General features: G+C 36.5%; 1 protein-coding gene across 1 annotated transcript in view; it reads left to right on the forward strand.

Moving 5' to 3' along the window:
- Positions 1-26,571, forward strand: part of BIRC6 (baculoviral IAP repeat containing 6) — a 185,244-nt gene that overhangs the window by 66,394 nt on the left and 92,279 nt on the right. Inside the window, 17 exon segments of the mRNA XM_064445901.1 lie at positions 31-164; positions 2,726-2,863; positions 3,611-3,738; positions 4,344-4,475; positions 6,335-6,550; positions 6,918-7,101; positions 7,466-7,621; positions 7,964-8,097; positions 9,702-9,855; positions 10,611-10,727; positions 11,718-11,872; positions 13,083-13,209; positions 14,053-14,163; positions 19,434-19,567; positions 20,583-20,710; positions 22,565-23,127; positions 26,147-26,322. Coding sequence (XP_064301971.1) covers positions 31-164; positions 2,726-2,863; positions 3,611-3,738; positions 4,344-4,475; positions 6,335-6,550; positions 6,918-7,101; positions 7,466-7,621; positions 7,964-8,097; positions 9,702-9,855; positions 10,611-10,727; positions 11,718-11,872; positions 13,083-13,209; positions 14,053-14,163; positions 19,434-19,567; positions 20,583-20,710; positions 22,565-23,127; positions 26,147-26,322 — 2,887 coding nt within the window.

Genomic DNA, 26,571 nt, shown 5'->3' on the forward strand with positions numbered 1-26,571 from the left:
AAATCTTAAATATGCAAATTTTATTTTTAGGGTCTTCATGTTGCTTTCTTGCATTGGCCAAAGATCGCTTAGCAACAGTGGTGTTTTAGAAAGTTTACTTAATCTCCTGGATAACCTGCTGTCACCACTGCAACCTCATTTACCTGTGCACAGAAGAACTGAAGGTAGCCCTCTAATTTGGGAAACTCTATTTTCATATTCATTATAAGCTGGAAAATTGACTAAGCTCACAATTTTTGGTGTATTAAAAAAAGAAATAGCTCATTTACTATATTTCTAAAACAGAGTTGTCTTTTAAAATGTGCTGTAACTTTTTGCTCTCTAGGTGCTAAAAGAGATTCCTCTCCCCCCACCTCCCTGTTTAAGCCTGAGCGAAATCTATTTGGTTACTTTTAATTCAGCTAGGAAGCGTTAAAGTTTTAACGAAGTTGGGGGGAATATCCAATGTGTACACTGCTCTAGTGACTCTAGTGAATGACTTTGGAATTTAGCATTTTGGAAAGAAGTGCTCCTTGTTGCTCATGAGATCCTTTCCGAGTTTCAAGCTTTTGAGGTAAAATGCAGTTATGAAGAAAGGTTTATTAGGTGTAACTGCATGGTTTCTGCAGACTACATAGGGTGTTTTTGTAATCACAAGGAATTTATGGGTGTTTTTACCCTAAAAAGAATTACTGAAATTACACTTTCCAAACTTCATTTTCTCTGAGTGTTTTCTTAACTACCCTAAGTTTGAAGAAGATGCTTGCTTTTGAAAACATCAAACTCTGGGCTACTTCGTTTGTTATGTATGTGTAGCAGAGCATTGTAGAAGATACGTTGTTTAAAATTCATGGTGTTGTGAAGTTGATAAATGCCAGCTGAGACTGTCCTTACTTTTTACCTTGTCTCCTGATGTAAACAGGCCTAAAGCTGGTGTCAGAAGCTGTCCTATTGCTTCCTATTGGTCTACCATGTACTTTCTCTATCATGGCCATATCCTGCTGTAGTCTCTAACTAGTTTGAGGCAAACCCAAGCTTACATCTCCTCTACCTCTGTTTGCACTCTCCCCACAGCTGCCAATTCCTTTCATAGCTCTTGCCTTACTAGTTGTCCTCACGGAGGACTTTAGGAAGCAGAAGTAACTGATACTTCAGAACTTTATTTGCTGGTCTTCCAGCTTCCTTCTTCCGGGACAGTACAGGTGAGTACTAGGGCATCATTATGTGTGGTGGAAGCATCAGGTATGGCAGAAGAAATTCCTGTCTGAGAACTGTCACACATAACTAAGGGTCAAAGGGCTGCAAACTTAATGGGGAAAAAGTAAAAAAATAAAGGATAATCAGAGCAAGAGTTGAGTGTTGTGGGTAGAGAGAAGTTGTAAGCTTTGAGGCAGAAGGGGTTGGAAAAGAATAAATAGATGGACAGAGAAGAAAAACGAAAATTTTGGTTTTTTTGTTCTTTTAAGAGATAAAAAGAAAAGATACCCACTTGTTTAAACAGAAGTTTGAAAAGGTATATAGTCCGCTCTGCAGCAGGCTCCTTTCTTTTTATTCTGCCAACCAAAAAGGTGTGTGGCAGTCACCAGTGCTATTCATTTCTATTCTTGTGATTTAGTCTGCAGTTTCTGTTCAGGTCCTGTTACGGGGAGGCCTCCTGTTCCTCTGCCTGCTCAGGGTGGGCTGCTTCTTGCGAGTGTGGACACAAAACAGGAGTTAATAGTCAGGGCCTGCATCCTATTCCTTGGGCTGCCAGCAGCTACGCGTCATTTTGGACAAGTCGTTTCTGTGCCTTAGTTTTCTGCTTTGATCTGGAATTAATAATAGTTTGAGTTAATTAAAGCTTCTTTGAGGTCAGTTCATGAAAGGTGTAGTGTAGTTAAGTGTGGCTTAGTGCAGTGTGCAGATGTGAAAAATGTGCGTGTAACCTCTAGTACTAATGACTTTGCTGTATTGATATTATGAAGTATGGTATTTGCATAATGACTGATTAAGGGTTCATTAACTGTAGGTTTCTGGTCTTCATTGAGCACTCTTGAGTTCACTTCAGAACTGTTCATTTAGATTTGCTTATGCACACAAAGAATTTTTCTTGCATGATGTGTAAGATGTGTGGTGTTTGGTTTTTTTTTTTATCCTTCTGCCTGTACAAAAATACTACATTTGACATGTGAGACTGAAATAGGCAATAGTCAGTCATTAGTGCCACCAGCACGGGTCATCTAGTCTGAACTCAGTCTTGATTTTCCTGCATCTTATGCAAATGTGAAAATACACTAAGAAAGGAGTAAAGATGGAAGGTATTTGGGTGCACAGTTGTAACTGTCTTGCTGGAGCCCTGGTTGATGGAGGAATTTCACACTGTGGAATTAGAGACATCTAATTTATGTGCTTCAATACAAGCACCTGTCATTCAGCATTTGGTATTAAGAAAATTTAGACTAGATTTTTTGACTTTAAAAAAAAAAATGCTGCTTAATTTTTAGCTTTAACAGTAGAGGTGAAGCTTTTGACTTTTGACTTGATCAGACTAAGACCTGTGACATTTTCTCTTGCACCTGAGTTTTATACTGAATGTTCAATTTCTTCCCTCATTTATGAGTGCTCAGACTCTTATCCTCATTAAAAAAAGAGTGGAATCTTGTGGCCTAGTGAAATGTGTGCCATCTAATGCTCTTTATGATTTCTTTAAAACTAGTTTGGTATGGCTTCAAAATTTTGTTAAGGTACTCAAATCTTTATTTTGAAGGAGTTTTAGACATTCCCATGATCAGCTGGGTTGTAATGCTGGTGTCCAGACTACTGGATTATGTAGCTACTGTTGAAGATGAAGCAGCCACAGCCAAGAAACCTCTGAATGGTAAAGAGAGGGAACGATTTTTGACAGGTATTTAAAACGTATTATCAAAACTTAATTCTGGGTGTGTTGGTTTGGGAGCCGTTCAAATACTTTAAATGTATTTTCAATTCACTTGAAAATAATATTTTTAAAAACAGATGTTGTAACCATTTTATTTGCACTGTTGTCTGTTTCTTTACGTCCCCTTAGAAGTATGATCTTTTTTTTTTTTAAGTGAAAAATACAGGATTGATTTTAGTTTGTAAAATGTCTGTATATCACCCTGTGACTCCGGGACCTGGCAACTGAGAGTACACCATGTTCAGACAGTTGGTATTGTGAGAAAGGGCAATGGTATGACTTCATAACTGCTTTGGTATTTGCCATGGTATTTGTATCCAGTATTTTTAAATGCATTTTTATGTCTGTTGAGTTTTATTATTACTGAAGTGGATTACCCATGGCTTTCTTTGAACATCTTCTCTAAAGACGAAAACTAAAGCTTTTGTGTTATGGAAGCTATTCAGGTATTTTGAGTTAAGGCACTCTTGTTTACCTCTTTATATGTTTCAAAAATGATGAAAACAAGATGGTGCCACCGCATTTTAAAATTACACGGAAATATTACCATCAGTGGTGATAGTTACCTAACAGTAAGAGTTAGATTTTGCTTGTTTCTTTAGTATTTAGTGTATGGAGGTGCTAACTGTTGCTGCAACATAAATGCATTCCTCTGGAGTTAAGTGATGTTTAATAAGATGTATTAATATCTCCTTTTTTTTCTTTTTCCGTTAGGAAACCAATGGAGTTTTATAAATAATAGCCTTCACACTCAGAGTCTGAGCAGATCTACTAAAGGCAACAGTAGCCTAGACAGACTGTATTCCCGAAAGATCAGAAAACAGCTTGTGCATCATAAACAGGTGACTTCCAGCACGGTAGTGGCTATTTTCACAGACCTATATCATTTATAGTATATCTCATTTCTTGAAAGAACATCTTAAGCCTTGGGACTCGTTCAGCCTTGCTTTTGCATAGGTCTGGTTCTGTAGCTATAAGGCTGCCTAACTTCTTTGACATTGATCTCAAACCGTGGGGCATGGGATCTGCTGGAAGAATAGCTGTTGGAGTGTACTGGTGCACTCTGTGGCCCATATTGGACAATAATTATAATCTACTTTCTAGATCAATCTGGGTACACCTGAGTGCATGCACCTATGCTGTGATTTAAAAGTTGATAATTCTTAAGATAGAAAATTTTCATTTCTGAATGCAACCATGCAGGTTTTATAACCCTGGGCATGTACATCATGAGGTCCTTTAAAAATACACTGTTTCTTCTTAAACTTTATCTGTTCTGGGTCTGCTAGTAGCCCCTTAAAATGTCTTAGTTAAAATTTTATATAAACTGTATTTTAAAAGCTCAAGTTACAATTTGAACCGAAGATTACTATCATATGAACATACTGATCCTTTTAACATCTTATTGCTTAAATTTTCATTTTTTCCTATTAACATTTTCTTTTAGCAACTTAACTTATTAAAAGCAAAACAGAAGGCTTTGGTGGAACAGATGGAAAAAGAGAAAATACAAAGCAACAAAGGATCATCATACAAACTTTTAGTAGAACAGGCAAAACTAAAGCAGGCTACTTCAAAGGTATGATGCTCTGAAACTGTAACTGACTTCTTGCCCTTTGTGTGAAAAGGCCTGTTCCTGCAAAGTCTTTTTTTGTCCTACGTTGACCTTATTTTAAAAAGTTATTTCATCACAGCTGCTATCAAGTATATTCTGATGCTGAAGACAGCAGCCATCTGGAAATTCCTTGCACTGTGAAAACTAGTTTATCCTTCCACGGGGGTTTTTTAGATAGTCATGGCCAAAATCACTATTCTTGTAGCTCTGGGAATGCCAGTCATATCTTCAAACTTCGGATAACATATAGCAATAGAAATGGAAAATAATATTTTATATGGCTAATGTTTATGCGTGATACTCTTCTGGATGCTCTCCTGGTTGAGTAATCAGACAATAATCATGCCAATGACTGTCTCCCCAAATTAATAAATAAGACTTTTGAGAATGTCTTCTGAGCTTTCTCAGAAGCATCGTAGCTTCCTGAAAGTACTTGTCATGTAAGTTGTGGCATCTTGCAGTAAGCCCCAGATACTGAGAGTAGATGTGGTAGTTGAAGAATTATTTTGAGTATGAGATGAGATTTAGGGATTTCTGTAGATGGCAACATGGACTTTGCAGGGAACACACACAAAAAAAAGTGTAAATCTTTGTAGCTGCCAAACTTTGAACTCTTTAAATATTTACTCTCTAGTTCCAGAAGTACTAATGTCTGTTAGGTTGACTGAAGTAGGCCTGTGGAAAGCCATTATAGAATGTTGGACCTGAAAGGCAATCTAAAGGGAAATCTTACAACGACTTCCAGTAATTACGGGGTGGGGTGGGGGGTTGGGGGTGGTGGAATATAAACACCAGCATAAAAATAAAGCCCCAAGTTTTCACTAACTCTGCTTGTCATGTGCTGTTCCTTCCTGCCCTATATTCTGCTTTATTCCAGAAGGTTATATCTGGAGGGCTACCCTGCTGGTGGCCCCCTTGAGACACCTTTAAATGAGTCACTGGCTGAAATATGCTGTCCAGCTATTTAAGTTTCACTTCATAGCAGCCATGTTTCATCATAAAAGCATGCTGAAATAAAGAGTTTTCCCCCTGAAGTATCTTAACATCTAGTTATGGTATTACTGTTCACTTGATAGTTGCATTTCATGCAGTTCTTACTACTTTGCCTACTAATCACTTTCAGTTATGATAAGCTGTGAGTAACTTAAAACATGTATCGCATTTATGAGAAAGCTGAAACCTTTGTGTTAGTAAATAGTTCTTTCTCTGGTCTACTTCAGTAGCTACTACTTAAGTGAGATTGTAGGAGGTGTTTGTTATCTTATTTTAGATTGCTTGTGTGGCCAATAGAATGGACTGAGCTGCTGAATGTGTGCCCATGGTAGATGGGAGGGTTTCCTCCATTAAATTTGTAGACCAGGGTACCCTGGAGATATTAAGAAAGTTAGAAATTGTTGATGACTTAGCTAATGCGAAGAACTGAGGAGTTGTAAGCGTTCTTATAAGGGTAAATTTCCATATTAGCTATTTTTATACCCAGTTTGCTTCATGGTAACCATAACTTTATATGCAGCTGTGGAAATATGAAAGAAACTTCTAAAATACTTATTCTCCATATGTTTTATGGCAAACATAAAGGCTTAATTGACACTTGTGCATAACTGGATAATTTGGTTACGAGTCTGCCACCTGAGATAACATGTTTCCAAAACAAATTTCTGCCAATAAAGCCTTAATTCCATTCCAGATCCTCATACATCTTTAGACTCTCCTTTTTTTTTAAGTTTTACAGTTACTGTTATTGCTGCCTCAGATTTACACTGGGAAAAGATTTACAGGTTAGTTTTAAAATACAGCTGTTTTTTCAAATTTAATTTCTTCAGCACTTCAAGGACTTAATACGCTTACGTCGGACTGCAGAATGGCCTCGTTCTACTTTAGATACAGAAGTATCAACAACAAAGGAAACTCCAGAAATTGAACCCCTTCCATTTACACTGGCCCATGAACGCTGTATTTCTGTAGTGCAGAAGCTGGCACTCTTTCTCTTGTCCATGGACTTTACTTGTCATGCAGATTTACTTCTCTTTGTTTGTAAGGTAAACAGAATATGGATGTGACTCTGTAGTTGCAATGGAGACCACATTAAATTAGCTTCCTATTACTGCTTTCTTGCTGGCTTCATGGTAAAAATTCGCTGCAGCATTAAAATTTCTAGTAATTTCTGGTAAGGTTGTTTTTCTGATCTGTCACCTTTTGTGTAACTTACGATGGCTTCAAAATTATGTAGAAAATATAACTTTAAGAAAAAAACTTTTCATATAATTACACTTGTAAAATTCTAAAATTTAAGCTTGTAAAAATACCTGATTTATTTGTAAGCAAAATATAATAATGATAGAAATTAAAAGCTATTGCATATTTTCATAGTGTTAAATATCAATAGACATATTTCTTTTTTTATAGGTTCTTGCGAGAATTGCAAATGCTACCAGACCAACAATTCATTTATGTGAGATTGTAAATGAGACGCAGTTGGAAAGATTATTGCTGCTTCTCGTTGGAACTGACTTTAACAGAGGAGACATCTCTTGGGGAGGGGCATGGGCTCAATATTCTCTGACTTGCATGCTGCAGGATATTCTAGCAGGTTTGGTTTAAGTTCATATTTTTTCAGAATGTACGTTACGCTTGAAACTTTCTTCCTTTAATATTTTAGGATTTTTTAATATTGTGTTAGGATCTGCTGACACTAAGATAGTTAAAAAATCATAAAATTGAGATTAGTGTGTAAAAATGCAATTTAAAATTGCAATTACAGTCAATACTAAATTAGTGACTTGTGCATTGAAAAGTTAATATTTATGTGGCCCTGATTATTTGACAATTATTCAGAACTCCTTCCCTTGAAAAAGTAGCCCTTAGAGAATTTAGAGTTGGCCTAGGCACTGGGATGTTAATCTGTAACTGGAATAAAGCTTGAAATAGAGTTGTCTGCTTAATCTAATATGTAGGAGAGCTGTTGGCGCCTATAGCAGCTGAAGCTATGGAAGAAAGTGCTTTGGGAGAAGATGCTGGAGCTTCAGCTGGGGATTCCGATGACTCCCTCCAGCAGTCCACGGTTCAGTTAGTGGAGACAATAGATGAGCCTTTGACACATGACATCACAGGTAAGTTATTTCATACTCTTGAGGTATATATGTATACTGAAAAAAGTAAAAAGACTGTTGCTGTTACCTATCAAAATATCAGTAAAGGATTTTTGGTGATAGGATAATTACTTTGGGAAAATATAGGCAGAATATGAGCAACTCCAGCTTAGTCTGACATCTGATTGGTAAAAAATGGTTATTTTTCTGATTATTTAAAAAAGGCAACTTGATTGCATTCATTAAGTTTTTCCACTAAGAGCTGTAATATTAAATGCCTTAAAATTATCCGTTAAGTGTATGATATATCCATGTTTTATAACTTGTACTTGATAGTATTAATACTCTCTTTATCATTCAAAGGTGCTCCACCTCTTTCATCATTGGAAAAAGATAAGGACATCGACCTTGAATTACTGCAAGACCTGATGGAAGTTGATATTGATCCTTTGGATATCGATTTGGAAAAAGATCCCCTTGCAGCCAAAGTCTTCAAGGTATGACATACCTTAGTTTTCAGAATCTTTACATGTAAAATAGTGTAATCCTTTCTCTCTTACACTTACTTCATTAGTAGTATTTGATGTCTTAGAGCTGCTTTTAGCTTTTTATAAAGGTTTAATGTAGAACGACAGGAAAGAACATGAAGATTGTGTTCACATCTCAGCTGTCTTCATACCACAGTTGACCACAAAGTATTTTGGTTTTGCATGAAGATATCTGTATAAACAAGGTGTTCATAACACATGTTAAAGACAACAGAAGTATAACATAAAAGAAAACTAAGATGTAGTCTATTCCTTTTTTATTAAGAACAGAGTGCCATTTGCTTCTGTGATTGATCTTAGAAGTTAATACTCCTAGTATTGTGTTCAAAAAAAGTCAGCAGTAGCTAGTGCACAGGCCAGCTTCAGACTATGAAGAGAAGCAACAAGGTTCAAAACTTATTTCACTGTGGAACAAAAAATTAAATGCTTTCATACTTAAAAAAGAAACTAAACATATCAAAGGTAGTAAAATAACTTATAGATGTAATAGTTTATTGTCAAGGGATATTGAAAAAACAAAAATATTTTGCTTGTGCAGAAACACAGCAGTTCATAATAAAATGTTGAGTCTCTTTTCTCTGTCCATAAGGATGACACTCTCATTTTGAGTTTTCCCACTCTTCTCACTATTGACTTAAACCTTCAGCCTCATTTGAATTTACCTAAATTATCTTTCTCACCACTTGCTCGGTCATCAATGAATTTATTTTCTGTATTCCCTCATATGTCCTTCCACAGATTTCCTATCTCTTTCTTTCTTTTTTCTTTAAATCTCACCCTACCAAAATATTCCACTTACTACATAATTTCTGTTACGTATGTTTCCCTCCTCCTTTATTCTGCTATCATTTCATTTGGCAGTAGTCCTTAGTCCGCTTCATCCACAGGTATCTTCATGATCTGATTGCCTGATTGGATATCCTCTAAAAATCAGCCAGAAAACATTCTTAATCCTTAAGATTTGCTTCTGTATCTGTAAAATAACAGCTGATCTGGGGTTTTGCCATTAAAAAGACAGACATACACGAATTGCCTTCACACAAGTCTTATATTACTTTTTTTAATTGTGATCCATGTGCTTTCTTAGTGTCTTGTGATACTCGAGCAGAGATTATTCAACTTTCTTTTGCAGAGCCTAATACAAATAATACCTGAGCCTCACTGAGGCTTCAAAGTACTTCAGTAGTACAGTTAGTAATGTAGCATCCCATCTTGATAAATAACTTTTCAAAATATCTGTGTAATACTCCACTTGAAATTTACAGTGTGGTACAAACGTGTGAATAAAAACTGACAATAACATTTTCAAATTGGCTTCTTGAATCTTTGAGACAGCCAACTACATTGCTGGATTTTGATAGTCACTAAGGATTCAGTAGCTTGTACTGCAGTAAAAACTGAAACAACGTTTTCTAAAGCTCCTGGATCCAGTCTTCTGGTTTTAACTTTTTGTAAATTTGATGCTTTGTTAGTCATTGCAAATTTTATTTTTGTGCTTGAGCAGTCTAAAAGTTGATGTTTATTTTGTTTCTTGTTTTGTTTGGTTTTTTAAGCCTATAAGCAGCACCTGGTACGATTACTGGGGTGCCGATTATGGCACCTACAATTACAATCCTTATATTGGAGGTGTTGGAATTCCAGTTGCAAAACCACCAGTAACTACAGAGAAAAATGGATCACAAACTGTGAGCGTATCAGTCTCTCAAGGTAACCAATGAACCAAAGTTCTGTTCAGGATCTCTTTTTTGTGATACTGCTTCACTTTTGCATATCAAATTATGTTAACAATCTCTATGTGCATCAGGAACTAAATTTTCAATGTGCCACAGTTTTTCTGTGGTAACTGAGAGAATATTATGTGAGGTTTATATTTAAACAGTCTAACAAAGCAGAAAATCTTATTTTCTAACATTTTTGAGCACATGCTTCTAGGCAGTTTTAAATAATTCATGTTTTCTCAGGAAACTTTGGAAGCTCTTTTCTAGTTGGCTGATATTTTGGATAGTTGGCTCTATCCAAAGAAATGAGGTGGCACAGTTGTTTAGTTTGGAGGAGTACTACTGAACTGGGGTGATAGATCTTTCTCCTGCCACATTGTGGAAAAAACAGCATTTTGCTCTTGTTAGAGAGCTATTACCTTAGGATTAACAGGCTTAAATATATGCAGATTTATTTGTGTGATATCAAAGTGACTGTGAGAAGAAATACATGTGCATCTCACAGAAATTTAGTACCTTATTAATATTTCATGTTTATAAGAATCTTACGTTCAGTTCAGAGTATAAGTTTCTACATTCAGCTTCCATCACACATAGAAGTGAACCTTCCTGTTCGTGATACTGCGATTTTTTTTTTTGTTTAATGTGGACTGTATATCTGTATTGCTTGCACAGGAAGTTAGAGTAACGAATGATATGTCTTTGATATAATACAGTTTTACCCTGTTTGTTTGCCTTGTGTAGCTTTAGATGCGCGTCTAGAAGTTGGACTTGAACAGCAGGCTGAGCTGATGCTGAAAATGATGTCCACCCTGGAGGCTGATTCCATTCTACAAGCATTAACAAACACATCTCCTACATGTAACTACATGCTGTCAAATCATTTTCTTCACATAATGTCCACGATGCTTTGAAACTTGTACTAATTTTTTCTGCAATCATGTAGTATCTTAGAAAAAGTTATATTTTGTGTGAATTTTCTTGTTAGGCAGAGCTTTAGAGGTATTTCTTTATTGAGATTTTAATTATGTGTACACATAATTAAGAAATTTTGTGAAAATGGTCAGACGAGCAGGATTCCTTTTACAGTGCATAATAGTAGAATGGAGGAATTGCTTTCATTTTCTGATCTAGGTGAAAGTGAATGTTAAGTTTCCTACCTTTGCAAAGCTTCATTCTTGCATTCAGTGTGAAATTTCAGCTGTTCGAAAGCTGGTTTACACTTGACAGTTTCACCTATTCAGTAATGAAAGTGAAAATATTTGAACACAATTTTGAACTCACCTGTTCAGTAAGCTTTGTGATATAAAAGCACTCATACCAATTTACTTTTGAAGATATTTTCAGTGAGTTGCACTGCCTGTCTTGTTAATGTGTGCTTCTTTGTAGGTCTCTGGGAACCTTAATATGCATGCAGTCAGTAATTGAATATCTGATAATGGAGTAGGTTTAAGTGGCATCCTCAGACTTTTTTCGTGGAAGTTTGTTATTGACTACCATCGTTTTACTATAACACAAGAAAGAGATGTTCCAATTGTTGTCTTTCCATAGTGTTACCAGGACACTCCTATAATATATGTTTGGCAAGAACTGTAAAAATGTATTTCTGTGGGCTCACCTTCCAAACAGTTTTTTTGTGAAAATGGACATGTCTGAAATTAAAGTGTGCCTTTCAGTGTGGTAGTCAATAGTCCAACTCAGCTGAACGCTACATTGAAGGTGTTCTTGTAAATTATAAAATGAGTGTCTTTACCTTAAGTATATAATATAAGGAAATAAATAAGAAATTACTTCTAGCAAATTTTACAAAATAATTCAGGGGGGGCTGGTACTTCTTGTTTTATTTTCTAGTAACCCAGTCTCCTAGTGGAACAGATGATGCATTGCTAAGAGGATTACATGCTGCTAACCAAAACACCCAGTTGATTGTACAGTTGTCATCTATACCTATGCTAAGCACATGCTTCAACAAACTCTTTTCCATGTTACAAGTCCACCATGTTCAGGTATAGAATTGTGAGCTCTGAAACATTTTGATAATATTTCTCTCTAAATTTGAAAGTTGTTTTCCCATATTGCTCACTGCTTAGGATGGAAGTAAGCTGTTAAGTCCTTTATTGCTTATGAAGTTGTCATGGACAACAGTACCAATAATGTAGTAGACAAGCTGCTGAAAGCTTTTATCAAACAGGACATTTCTTGTTACAGTGGAAAAGTGGGTGTACATTTTCATATTTAATAGCAGGTTATTAGGTTCACTGAAAGATAATTGTTAGTTTGTAAGTGAAGAGTGTCACGACGTGTGCAGTCTCCATCTGTGGAGGTTTTCAAAGCCCAGCTGGATAAACCCCCGAGCAGCCCCCAGTCTGACATCTTAGATGGACCTTCTTTGAGCAGGAGATTGGACTGGATTAACCTCCAGAGCTCCCTTCCAGCCTGAATTATCCAGTGATCCTAAATGTTAAAATTAGAAGTTTGCTTTTTAAAACATCAGTGATTTATCAACACTTTTCTTCATACATACAAAGGAATGCCATGTGTACTATATATGAGTGGTCAGGCACCTGCCTACCTGTTCACATTGTAATTGGGTGGCTGACTCATCCCTCAATGGTTCTTTAAATATCTCATCCAAAATACAGTTTGTGGGGTAAAGGACCTTGATGCTTCCCCAAAATATCTAAATAGTTTTTTCCTCAAGGGAGTTATTCAGAGTGAGCATCAGTGTCTCTCTGATGGTAAAGGAGGTTTCCCAATAATTAAGTTGGCCTTTTGAATAATTTCAGTTGACTGGTAAACATTACTTGACTATATTGAGACATTCCAAAACCTTACATGCGAGCCAGTGTTACAGATGTAAGGATATGATACAGGCGTTTCTAAGCAGTGCGTAAAGTTTTGTGTGGTTTTTTTGGGTTCGTTTGTTTTGGTTTTTTTTTTTTGAAGAAACTTCTGAAGAGTAACATAACTATTTAGAAGAAATCAATTACAAAAACATAGCAGAAGCACTTGCTAGTTAGGCTGAATTTGCTTTGAATATTATGATTATCAGAATCTTCAAATTCAGTAAAGGAGTGTATGTGTTATCAATGAAAATGTAGCACGTCAGAACATAGATAAGACTTTTAATAGTAAAACAGATAACTCTCTATGCTCTGGAGTTCTGGAAAGACACTTGAGTTTGGTCTGATAGTGCATTTTTTTCTCTTTTTCCAGCTTGAATCCCTTTTACAGTTATGGCTCACATTAAGCCTAAATTCCAGCTCCTCTGGAAGTAAAGATAGTGGCGCTGACATTTTCCTTTATAATGCTAACCGAATACCTGTCATTTCCTTGAACCAAGGTAAAATATGTTAAATATTGGAAAATAATTTTCAGGAATTGTAAGGAAGTCAAGTATTCAATTTTTGCTAATAAGCAAAAAGTAGTGAGATAAGTATTCTTGATAAGATCAATGTTGTGATAATTTCTGTGTTCTTGTTAAAGAGCTCTTGGGCTCGTTATCATCTTAACATTGAAAATGTGTAGCTAATGTAATTGAGAGATGATTCCTTGAATTTGCATAATTTCCTCAGCAATTAAATTGTAAAGTTTGTGGTTCTTAATTCATTGTTAATCCCAAGAGGACTTTTTAAAATACACTTCTTAGTCTAAGGTGAACTGTGCACGTGTATGTACTTCTCTGATAAATTTCTTCCCCTTGTATGCAGTCCTGTCATCTCTTTATTATTGAAGGAGTCAGTGCGAAGGGAAGTCCTATTACTTTTTGGCATCAGTCTACTAATCTAGTACAAAGACATGCCAATTTTCTTTCCTATAAAGTAATTTGTATAGCTTAAAAAAAATCTGTGATTATCTTGTGGTGATAGTCCACAGCATTAATGCCTGCTATAACGAATCTGTTGTGCTGACTTCAATGAGAGCATTGTGAAACCAGAAGTTTCTTTGCATTGTTTTCTCTGAGATGTCAGGATCTGAGCACTGTAGAAAGTTCTGTGGTCCAGTTCCTGTGAAATGTTGATGAGGCTTCTTTTCCTAATTTCCTGGAACAATAGTTGTCAAAAGAAAGTAAATACAACAAACAATATTAATAATAATATTAATAGATGTAACACCTTACAGTAAAAATAAGACATAGTAATACCCTGAAGATTAAAGCTTGATAAAACGTCCTTTTTTTTGACAGCTTCAGTAACTAGCTTCCTGTCAGTTCTGGCATGGTATCCTAATACCTTACTGCGGACATGGTGCCTTGTGCTTCATAGCCTAACTCTCATGACAAATATGCAGCTTAATGGTAAGTTGTGGGTGGTGGGGTTGTGTGGGTTTGTTTTTTTTCATGTTTTCTGTTTTATTGGTGTACAAACGAGTGTTGATTCCTATCCAAAAGACTACCAGAACTTTCCATTTGTCATATAAGTACTTGTGTTGGTTCTCTATAACTTCAGGCTTTTCAAGAGTGGGCTCCTTGAATTGCTTGTTCCATGGAAACTGAAACCCTAGTGGTAAAAGAAAACATCATTATAAATAGGTTGGCAGTGTCTCCTAAAATGAATTTTAGGACTAGCTAATGATCCTTGGGAATTAGCTGTGTGCTGTTGGCAGAGGTAGCAGAGAGGAACGATTAAGGTGCTCTGAGAGATTCATGTTTTCCTGATGCAGTAGGAATACTTTTTGTAAATATGTAGGCACTAGTCATTGCTTGTATTAAGCTATCTGAAAATAAGCTCTTAGAAACTGAATCCATTAAAAAAGAAATCCAGCCCTTTCATTTCATTTCCCTATGCACACCAGATCATCTCACGTTCTGTATATTGCTCCATAACACACTAGAAAAATATCTCTCTTTGTGAATGAGATTTTGCCACAAGACTGGTAGATAGAAATTAAAGGATATAATTTCTAAATGAAGAAATTAAGCTTCTAAATGGCTTGCTATCATAGGACAGTTGTCGTGAGGAATGCTTTTGTGGCCTTGTTCTCAAGGCTAAGGAAGCTATCAAATAATAAGAACTTGGAGACTGGAATCTTTTAAAACCTGCATGTTAGAGCTCTCTTAAATTCTGTTTTCACTCCAAACGTATGACTAAAGACAGTCATTACAGAAGAAGGAAACCCAGAGTCACCTGAAGATCACACATCTGTAAAGTAATTTGCCATGCTGTGATGATAAAGCTATTCTCCACAAAGATGCTTATGAATCTTTTCTTTAATCTGTGCCATTTCAAATCATTGTCCTTGGGATGCACTTTTTTTCTTCAGGTTTTCACTTTCTGTCGCTTTTCTGTGATGTTATTTAGAGATCAGTCTCACAAGAATGTGCTGAATTTTTTTCTGTTAGGTGAAGCAGTAGAGCTGTGAATAAATTAATGGAACTGAGACCTCCATCTTATTCTTGGTATTTGAGAACAGAACATGGCCTGATTTGTAGGATAACAGCGCCTGCAGTTAACACCCATGCGTATTTTCAACACTCCAATTTGTAACTGTAGACTTGTAATTTCTAAAAATTATGCTGTGTACCACTGAGACAATATGCGAATCTCTTCCAAGTGGTATGAGGCTCAGTGTTTGTGCTCTGACACTGACAGACAGGGAGCTGTGTGTTTGCAGGTGTGTCTTAGGCAACTGCCTGAGATCAGTAAGTGACAATGTGAATGAGATGCTGCTCAGAAGGAACTACTGTGACTCATCGCAAGCATGTGAATGTGGTTGTAGATTTTTGTGTATATAGGATTGTGTGTCCAAGGTGGGTGTTGAGTTGGAAAGGGTTAGGGGCGCAAGCTTGCTGGAGGGTATAAGAAAAGGGTTGAAGGTATGTCTCTTTTTATACACATGTGTGTGGATTAACACAGATATATATCCCATAACTGCCCCTTTTCCCATACTCACTGATAGAACCAGGAACTAAATAAGTTTAAGCACCCATCAGATAACTTTTGTGCCAGGATTCCTCAGCAGCTAATAATTCAAGATAGTGTTCTGCCTCAATGGCACTGAGTTGTCACACTGAAGAAGTGAAATAATCTCTGTTCAGTTCTTGAAAATTGAAGGTGGGATCAGTCAGAGCACTTTCCCAATAATTTTGGTTTCTGTGTGCTTCAGTTCAGAACTGGGACTAATAATAGTCTCTTAAGACATTACAGACAGTGTCTCACAGGAGTTCTCATCACTTAAAATTTTCAAGGACATGCTTTCCAGAAGAGATAGGGTTTTGGGTGTTGTTGTTGTTGTTGTTGTTTTTTGTTTTTTTAAATATATACATCAAGTAGAAAGCAAACAATTTAAAGACAAGTTGTTCCTGAGACTGGAGAAAGTGACATGTCAGCTTTCTTTGGAGTCAAGTTTCTCTTGCATTCTGTTTAATTCTGTAATGTTTTTAAGCTAGGAAGTATAAATTGCTTATATACCATCACTGTCAATACAGTTATGGTAAGGGTTATGGTTACGGTTTTGGTTTGGTTGATTTATTTGTTTTGTAGTGTTTTTTTTTAAATCACTAAGATGTCTATTACAGTTCATTGGGAGTATTTTAGGTTAGTCTTGCTAGATGTGTATGGTTGTTAAATGAGGTTATAGAATATCTTCTCTGATTAAAATACCACCACCAAAAATAATCAGATGATTTCAGGTATAATAAACCTCTTTAGATGCAATATGCCTTTTAAATAAGCAAGAAGGCACCTCTTCTTGACATAATTCTCATTAGATAGTATTATTTGCTGTTTCAGAAACTGAAAACAACTTAGAGGTGTAGCTGTTCATAGATGATTCACTAACTTCTTGGCAGGTGGGCATTTTAGCACTGAGAAAATCCCACTGTTGCTATTTCTCTATACCATTGCATCTCAAAGCCTTCTTGGAGAACCTCTTTCTAGAGTTTGCTTTATTCAGTTGAAATTCATTATTGTTACTTGATACGTATGTTCACATTCAGATATTCTGTTTCCCTCAGTCTTTCATTTAAAAAGGAGAAAGGAAAGGAAATGAAAGGGGAAGAAAAGGGGAAGGGCATTGCTTTTTCATGTTTTTCCATCATTCTAGATCAGGATCTTGCCTTATTTGCATTTTACAGGTAGTCTCTTTGAACCCATTTCTGACTTCTGCACTATTGTACTCTGAAGATTAAAGTTTTCATCACCATTTCTTCAAGAGATCAATGAATTAGAAGATCTTGTCCTGAGAAATTAGTTGGTTCTAGAGATCTCATCCTGATGTTATTTTCAAAGCTGTTTCTTAATTATTTTTCCAAAACTCCAGATCTTTCCAGTAGTAATCAAATCTTTTTGGTTAGGGTTTTTTTCCCACCTGAGTATAGGGCAGATTCTCTTTGGGAACTGTCCTGTGTTGGGATTTGATGAGCACCCACTCGCTAAGGCAGATCATTATGCCATTATGTGCTGATAAATGTCTTCAGAATGAGACCTCAATGCTCTGTGATTTCTGTGATTCAGAAACTCTTATCTGAGGAGTGCAAGATATTCTTATAATTTGATGGGTGACATCTAGAACCATTTAATGTCATGTAAAGAAAGGTAGGTAGAAGCAAATCTACAGTGACACCTGGCTAGGAAAAATTTCTCAGAGCTACAGTTGCTCTAAAGTAAACAGCTGTCATCTGTCAAATTATTCTCATAATGCATTTACTCATCTGTTCCTTTAGCAAGAACTATTTGTGCTTTCTTCATATGCCTTTTAGCTTATCTGCCATTGTTGTCACCAGAAATACTGTTTGAGAGCAGTGCTTTGAGGATAAAGACTACCTGGCAGAGGAGATAATGTAGATGCATCCTGAAATCCGGGTTAGAATGCAAACAAAACATGTCAGACCACAAATATAATGTAGAAGAAAGTGAGGTTTTATATTGTAGTGATACTTTCAGCTGTTAAGTGGAAAATATAAAAATAACATAGGAAGTGATTAAGATGTATTTATTGTTTTACAGCATCAACCCTATCATGAAACAGTAGAAAAACTATGGAGTTTTCTTATAGGGAAAATCAGCATATGATATGTTTTACTTAAGTAAATGTTCAGGGGTGCAGATTCAGCAGGGGCAAAGAAACTTGATCAGTTCACCCAGAGTCGTGTTTCCAAGGCATGTCCTGCAATGGAATGCTTCTCTCTTGTTCTGAAACAGTTTTTATTTCAGAGAACCTGTGAAATTGTGTGCTTACTTTTTACAGACTTGTCCTCCACCCAGGCAAGGCCTAGCTTTTTTATCTTTTGCACTATCAAATGTAAATTAGAGAAGGCTTATTGCCTACAATACAATGGAACTGGAATGCTGTTGGATGCTTTCTTGCTTTTATTCAACACTGGCTATTGCCACGCCATCAGTCGTAGCCATATAGGCTTTTTCCACTACTAATGTTGATAAATCAGTGCAAAATGGTTTGTACAGCTGTTCAAGAAATACTTTAAGCATCAGTTTTCTGCATTCATCTAAAGCAAGAAATCTCTTTATAGTTTGAGAATAAAACGGCATTTGAAAAGGGGAAAATGTACAGTGAATTATCTTCTCCTTCCATCTTCCCATAAGGATTTCTTCTTGTAGCAAGTGTCTTTCCAGTACTATTTTAATTTCATTGCACTGAAAACTTTTCAACTGAGATGGGAGCAGTCAGGGTTTAATTCTGTTTTTGATTGAGATGTTTCCCTCCTGGTTGGGATCTTTACTTTAACTTTCCTTAGTTTAAGGAAATTATTGTGAATGATGAAGTCACTGATAAACAGAACGACCAGTAAGAAGTTCAGGATTTGGTTCTTTTAGTGGCCTCCCTAATTAAGAATCTTATCTTGGATGCAAAGGGATGCCAGCCAAACTCTCATACCAGAGTATCATTTCCTCTTGGTTTAATCTTTTGTGTGTGATGAGATGGTCTGAAAGAGATCTAGTCTTCAGCATGTAATAACATGTAACTTCATTTAGATAGGTGTAGTATTATAAGAATATGTAATTTTATTCGGTAGGTAGCTATGCATTTCTGAAGTTGTGTTGTGAATTGATTTGATATACCACTACTGAATCAGTAAGACTTCATGTTTAATAAAGCTTATTTGTTTGATCATTGAAGGGTGTATTCTAATTATTCTTCTGGTCCTTAAAGTTCTTACCTGTTAAGCTCCCTACAGTTTCAGTCAATGAGAAGTCTCTGAATGTGCAAAGGGCAAAAATATCTCGATTATTTACAGGGTAATAGAACACCTGGTCTTTGTGTGACAAACTAACAAATGCACTTAAGCCTTATAAAGGTGTTGGACTAGCAAAGAGAAGAAAAATCAAAATGTCTGAATGTATTTCTTCTATAAGATGAAGCTCTACTTCCAGGAATATTGTCTTAGCAAGCTTGGAACACTGATGGAACAGTTGGGTGGTTATATCTGTACTTAATGGAAAACTCTACACTCAGAATTGTAGTCCTGAGGAAGCAGCTTTTGGTAACTGATCTTGCTGAGAATATTTACACATCATGAGTTAAGCATAAGGGATATACAGTATAAATGTTTGATTTACACTTCATGCTTAAGATTATGGATTTAATTTTCATGTCTTTATTTTTAAGCTGGTCCAAGCAGTGCCATTGGAGCTCAGGAAAGTACTGCCCAGTTGTTGGTGTCAGATCCAAACCTCATTCATGTGTTAGTGAAATTTCTTTCCGGCACTAATCCTCATGGAACAAATCAACACAGTCCACAGGTAACTAGCAATTAAGAGAAAAACCCTTTGTAATAGGATTTTAATACACTTGACATTAATGTGTTATTCATAATGTATTATACCCTTGGCTCGTTTCTTTTTTTGGTTACAGTCTTAGTTGGTCCTGATGGGCAACTATAGGGAAGTTCATGTTGGCACTACACTCTGAGTAGTGATTGTATGTTTTTACAACTATCTGGAGACTTGCCACAGGGAGAGGATACTGTGCAGTATGTCAATGAATGTGTTCAATGTTAGGATTTCTTAGTTGCAGGCATGAAAAAAGTAATACGGTTCAGTTAATTTCCTGAAAAATTGTTGGGTTGGGATAAAAATGCCAATGAAGATTAAGTTTAAATATCTAACAATTCCAGAATTTAAAACTATGCTTATTTTCCTCCTGCTTTCTGAATTCATGTGGTGTTTACTGTTTCTGCTAATTTCAACTCATGTTGTTTTGCTTTTTGCAGTCTTTGAAATACCTGTGAATAGTGACAAAAAAAACCCCAAGTAACTTAGGATGTAATATTTGACAGGAGTCTCAGAAACACTTAGTTTAGGAGGCAGAAAACACCTGGTATTTCCAGTATTTTCCAGAAATTTTTCCAGAAAATATACAGCATTTCCCAGAAGTTAAACATTGTGCAGTGCCATTAATTTAAAGCACTTATATGTCAATATGTACTTTGCGAAAAAGCATTCAGATTAGTACAGAAATGTATTGTGTGTGAAGCATAGTTTTCATTGCTTAAAAGATAGTCTCAAGCTGCAAAATGAGTCTTAGGCAAAGAACTGACTGACTTGCTTTTTCCTCGTGGTTAATAATAGAAAAACACCTAATACAAATTGATACAGGATAGTTCTCTTGTGAAAACCCTGTACATTTTTTCAGAAAGCAAGTTAAGCTAAATAATGCTTTTCTGTTGGTAGAAAATGTTTTTTGTTAGATACAACTTAATCTTCCTGAAGACATATCAGTTTTATATAATAGTTATTAAAATGCCTTTCCTTCTAGGTTGGGCCAACAGCGACACAAGCTATGCAAGAATTTCTTACTAGATTACAAGTGCACCTTTCTTCAACTTGTCCTCAGATGTTCAGTGAATTTTTATTGAAATTAATACATATACTTTCAACAGAAAGGTAAATCTTAACTATTTTTTTCCTTTCATACCCTCTTGTCTTTAAAATCTGTGTGTGTATCACACCTGACAGGCATATGTCCCACCTTGTCATACTGTCAGGTTTTAAATGGACGAGATCTTTGCTCTTGCTGCATGCTACCAGCTGCAGCTGGGCTCCTTCTGGCATGTGGAAAAATGTGACTGGAATCCATACACAGCTGTCTGTGAGGGACAGTGAACAGAAGCACTAAACAATTGGTTGGACTGCCCCACTCTCCTTCTAGGGCCTATTGATGTCTTGTCTCCCCGCTAGTGTAGAGAAGAAGTGCTGCTGGCCAGGGGAGGGATAAGAGCTTATGGCCTGTCTTTTACAGCTCCGCTTCTTCCAGGCTAGGTAGATGGGCACAGGACCGTTGTGTATACAGCAGTACACCGGAAATGTGGCAATTGTTTGGTCTGAAGTACATTAGGCATTATCATTTATTTCTGGTGTTGATAGTCTGCTCATCCCCAGACAAAGGCTTCATATACTTAGGCGTGAGCTTCCTCAGTTTCTGGCTTCCCAGCAGGTGGCACTTTGGTGTTATCTATTGTTTAATCATACAGGAAACAGTTTCGGCCTTCTTTAAGAGATTTTACCGTAGTAACTTAAAATGGATGGGTGGTGTTTACCAGGTTACACTGATGATCAATCACTTATCCAGGAAGTGACATAATACAGTAAAAACATTAATTCATAGTGAATCTTGGAATGTGTGTCTGCATGCCATAATTTATTTGAAAGAGGCTGGTGATACCACTGAAAGGATAGTTTTTGAAATGTGTTAGATTTTTTTTTTTTGAGACAAACCAAAGGTGGGACTGAAATGTCATAAAATGGAAGCAAAGCAGCAGAAAAGAGTATAGGTGGTTATTTCTTTAAAACCTCAGGTAATTATTTAAGTATGCCATGTCTGATCAAAGCATAAGACTGATTTTGGGGAAAAGCAGTATTTTACTGTTAGAACTAATTAAGTACCAAATATTTTCTCCAGGACTATTTCTATAAACTGTCGTCTGTATTTAATTAAAAAAATTATATTAAGATGAATCAGTGTCAAAAGATAAAGAATACATCAAAAATCAGTAACTCACACATCTAGAATTAGCACCAGTTTTATTTTATACTGATTTAAAAGATTCATTTTGTAGACCCCCACTATAAGTGTAAAAACAAATGGGAGCATAAACTTATCCCTAAAAGACATTCTTCAAGCAAATAACCTATAAGCACCAACCTGTGACAGTTGGAGTACTGTCTTATGTGTAGTTAGCTAAAACCTGACCATTCTTCTTTCTACATCGGGGCGGAACAAACCAAAACAAACACACAGACAAATCTGTGGGAAGAAAAACCCATAATGATTTCCTGTTAGAAAACAAATAACCCTAATGATACTAAAGTATCAGATGACTTCTTCCCATGAAGTTTCCCTGCAAGCATACAAAACTTTACACTCAAAACTGAAGAGGACTATATTCCAAGCCTTTACCTACAAAATTAACAGAATGATTAAAAAAAAAAAAAGGCTCCTAGATTTTTTTCAAAGGAAACTTTAATCCTTAGTGGTATCAGAAAGGTGATAGCATGAGCAGATTCTACAGGCTGTGTAATGACCAGTATATTAAAATGTTATGAGTGCTTGACCCATGTGAAAGCTCAGATTGTGTTTCAACATGCATTTCTGAAAAAGTGTGGTTTTTTATTTATTGAAAGTTTGCTCTGCTTTTTGATTCTTAAAAATCAAGCAAAAAACCAACCAATCAAGCAAACCTCTTTACCTTGTTAATATTGAACAATGAAATATCTTTTTTTTTCCTCTTTTTCTTTCAGGGGTGCTTTCCAGACGGGCCAGGGACCCTTGGATGCACAAGTGAAACTCTTGGAATTTACCCTGGAACAGAATTTTGAAGTTGTATCAGTTAGCACTATTTCTGCAGTAATTGAGTCTGTAACCTTCCTTGTGCATCATTACATTACATGTTCAGACAAAGTGATGTCTCGCAGTGGCTCAGACAGCTCTGTGGGTGCTCGAGCGTGTTTTGGAGGGCTTTTTGCCAATATTATCCGTCCAGGTGATGCCAAAGCAGTTTGTGGAGAAATGACAAGGGATCAACTTATGTTTGATTTGTTAAAGCTGGTCAACATTTTAGTTCAACTGCCGCTTTCCAGTAACCGAGAATATAGTGCCCGTGTTCCAGTAGCAAGCAGTACTACAGACAGTGTGTCTGATGAAGAAAAGGTTTCAGGAGGCAAAGATGGCAACGGAAGCAACCCTAATATTCAAGGATCAGCTGCATATGTGGCAGACTTGGTGTTAGCCAACCAACAAATTATGAGCCAGATTTTGTCTGCACTTGGCCAGTGTAACAGCAGTGCTATGGCAATGATTATTGGTAGGTATTCTGTAAATAAAATAGAAGATCTTTTGGGGTGGTAAAACACTTAAAAGTTCTATGAACTCATAAATTAGGTGTATACATGAAAGAATATGTCACAGAAATGATGAAAAGAGACTGGTAAGAAGTGACATGATGGACAGGTATGTGGAAAAAAACCTACCATTGGTGGGAGACAGTAATAAAACCACACAGGAATGCATTCGGCATTTGAATTTGCTGAATCTCAGAATGGTCAATGTTGAAAATGGCCTCTGGAGATTGTCTGGTCCAACCTCCTTGCACAAAGCAGGGTCAACTCAGAGGCTGCCTCAGAAAGCAGGTTGCTCAGTACGTCGTCCGGCTGGGTTTTCAGTTCCCCAAGGGCAGAAACTCCACAACTGCTCTGGGCAACTTTTTACAATGTTCAATCATTCTTAAAGTAGAAAAGCCTTTTTCTTGTGTTTAAATGGAATTTCCTGTATTTCAATCTGTGCCCATCTAGAAGATTGCATGGATTAGGATTAGGATTAGTCTTCAGTTTGTACTATAAACGTTATCTCAGTTCTTCTCTATGTATTGCATTATGTTCCTTTTTTTATCATTTCTGGAAAAGACAAATCACAGTTGTGGCCCTTGCACAGATCACATCAACTTTTCTATTACTCTATTTTACCAGAAATCCCATTAATGTCATGTTCTGGGAGTTCCAGTCATGTATTTGTGGGTGGGATCTTCCTGATATGAACAAGTGAGGAAGCTGATGATACTTTGAACAGCAAAGTTGCTCTTTGTCAGACATATACCTAAAGTGCACGTTCTCAGAGAGATTATCTTTGTGACTTGTGAGCTGTGATGATAGCATAGAGTTTATTTGCACAAATTAAACAAATGACTGAAATACCATCAATATTACTGCATGTGTAAAACTGGAAAAACATTTTGCAGGAGGATAGGCCAAAAGCTTGTACTCCATTTCAGGTGCAATAGTTGCAAAATTTTGTTCTCTTTATAGTGATTCTCTTGTTGCCAGGAAAGTACCTCTGGCCTTTTCTGTGCTAGATGTAAAGCAGATGTGAAACCATTAACCAATGCTGTTATCAGAAAACAGTATACTTTTTGGATGAGAGCACATGCATGTTAAACCAGTGGTTCATTTTGGCATAAAAGCAATTGAGGAAAAAGCAGTAACCTCCAGTAGTCAAATTAAACAGCAGGCAGGATTTGACGAGCCTTGATTGCACTGCTGGAACCTTCCTGAAATTAATTCCAGAATGTCTTCTCCTTTACTCCGCATAGTTGGTGCCACATTGCAAATATGCTATGAACACTGAAAGTAGTTTGTTCTGGGAATGGTGGCTACTGCTCAATATGTGTTTCTTTGGGGTGAAGTTCAAAAATTCTTCTCAACATTGATGTCTTTCTAAACCACCAATTTCTGTCCAGCAGTTGTTTTGCATTTTTAAAAAGGCAATTTGGAAAGATAGTGTTGTTTCAAAATGTTTTTCATTGAATTCAGGACACTGGGCCAGCCGATCCCTTCAGTGGATTGTTTCTCCCAAGGTCTTCTAATATAGGTTATTGAAACTAATTTGTATGTATATTTTGGGAAGATATAACACAGCTATTTGTGGTTTTAGTTCCTTCATGAAGAGCTGCATTAAGCTCTCTCCAGACAATTTCTGTGAAGAAAATATTTCTCCAAGACTGCAGCCAAGGTTATATGTGATCCAAAAATCAGTTATCGGCATACAGTAGTAAATGTGTAATCGCTAGTGCAGCATACCGGCTACCCAGGAAAAATAAACACAATGATGTCTGCAGATGTGTACTGATAAGTAGTGGCTCTGATGTCAAAATTTATGCTAATGTTAATTTACTGCACCTGGCAAGCCAGCTGGTCAGGAACCAGGTTGGCCTTGAGTAATTCACTTGTTGCATGAAGTTAAAACATTTGTTGGATTTTCTTTTATGACCCTTTTTTTGTCTATTTATTTTATTAGGTTTTTATGCTTTGTCATTGACAGACAATGAAAATCATATAAGTAACAGTAGTCCCCTCCTGTACTACCTTCTCCTTGCCTCAAAGTCTTTACAGCATACCTACCTTAGCTTCAGCTTCATCATTCATTCCATTTAACTTTTCTAGACCATGCAAAGGCCAAGTCTTCAGGATTCAGATCTGTCTATCTCCATGCATCCAGTGCTTATCAGTATTTTCTTTCCTGGTAGCTTGAGGGTGATTAAAGTGCTACAGCTGTCAATTTTCCTGCCAGAATGTTTCTCTAAGGCATGTTCCAAAGATCACTTGAACATGTTATTTATTATTTTTATTTGTCAGTGTAACTCCAGTTTCTCTAAATGGAGCAGGATTATTCCATCCATTCACCCCACTCAAATCTAAAACCACTTTTAAAAGCTCTTCCAGACTGGTGTCATATGCATTGTAAGGCAGTTGTATTTACAGAGGTAATCTCTTGCTCAGAAAGACTTTTCTTTTGCTTTCCATCCATAACTTCAGCAATGGGTAATCAATATTGCTGAATACTGATATCCAGAAAATCCTCATGAATAAATCCTGAGTTGCCATACTGAGAAGGACAATTCTGGGAGAGGTATTTCTGATAGAAATATGTATGTTAAATGGTTTGGGGTTTTTTTGGCTGCACAAGTGCACTTCTATTATTATCTGAAAAAAATCTTAAATAGTTGTTAGTTGCTTCTAGCTAGGAATTATTCCAATCCTTGTAGTTCTTACACTTCCTTCACTAATTAAAGTCAGTTGTATGATCTTATCTAAAGTTGGATTTAAATTCCCTGACTTACTGGATCAGGTCTTCCTATTCATACTGTAAAGAAGGTGGCATGTATCTGGGAACACTAATAGTTTATATGATCCTGAAAAGTGGCCCATTGGCAGTTTTTAAAATCCATGTGAACATTTAACTGAAAAGAATGTTAAATCTCCTTGAGTTCTCTTCTGTAATGTTTTGTTAGGTCTCAGCTTCTGACCTTTGAACTGTTTGTTTTCACTAAGGGGCAAGTGGCTTACATCTCACTAAACATGAAAACTTTCATGGTGGCTTGGATGCAATATCAGTTGGAGATGGGTTGTTCACTATCCTGACAACACTTAGTAAAAAAGCAACAACAGTGCAAGTGATGCTTCAGCCAATTCTTACCTACATGGCCTGTGGGTACATGGGAAGACAAGTAAGTTCCCTTAGGTCTGCTGTGCTTCAAGGGAATTATAGGTTAGATGATATTGTAACTTAGTATAAGTTCAGAAAAGTGAACTAGTGCTTTGTAAAAGAAATGTTAATGTTTTTCCAACCTCACTTCACTTTGGTGCTCAAGTTAGGAAGCCTCCCTCCCTTGCCATGGTAGCGGGAGAGAGCAAGTTTCTGCAGTGACATTTTGACATTCTCATAAAAGTTCCTGGCTAAAGGCTTGAGAATGGAT

Source organism: Phalacrocorax carbo, chromosome 3 (genome assembly GCF_963921805.1).
Source record: "Phalacrocorax carbo chromosome 3, bPhaCar2.1, whole genome shotgun sequence".
Lineage (NCBI taxonomy): Eukaryota > Metazoa > Chordata > Aves > Suliformes > Phalacrocoracidae > Phalacrocorax > Phalacrocorax carbo.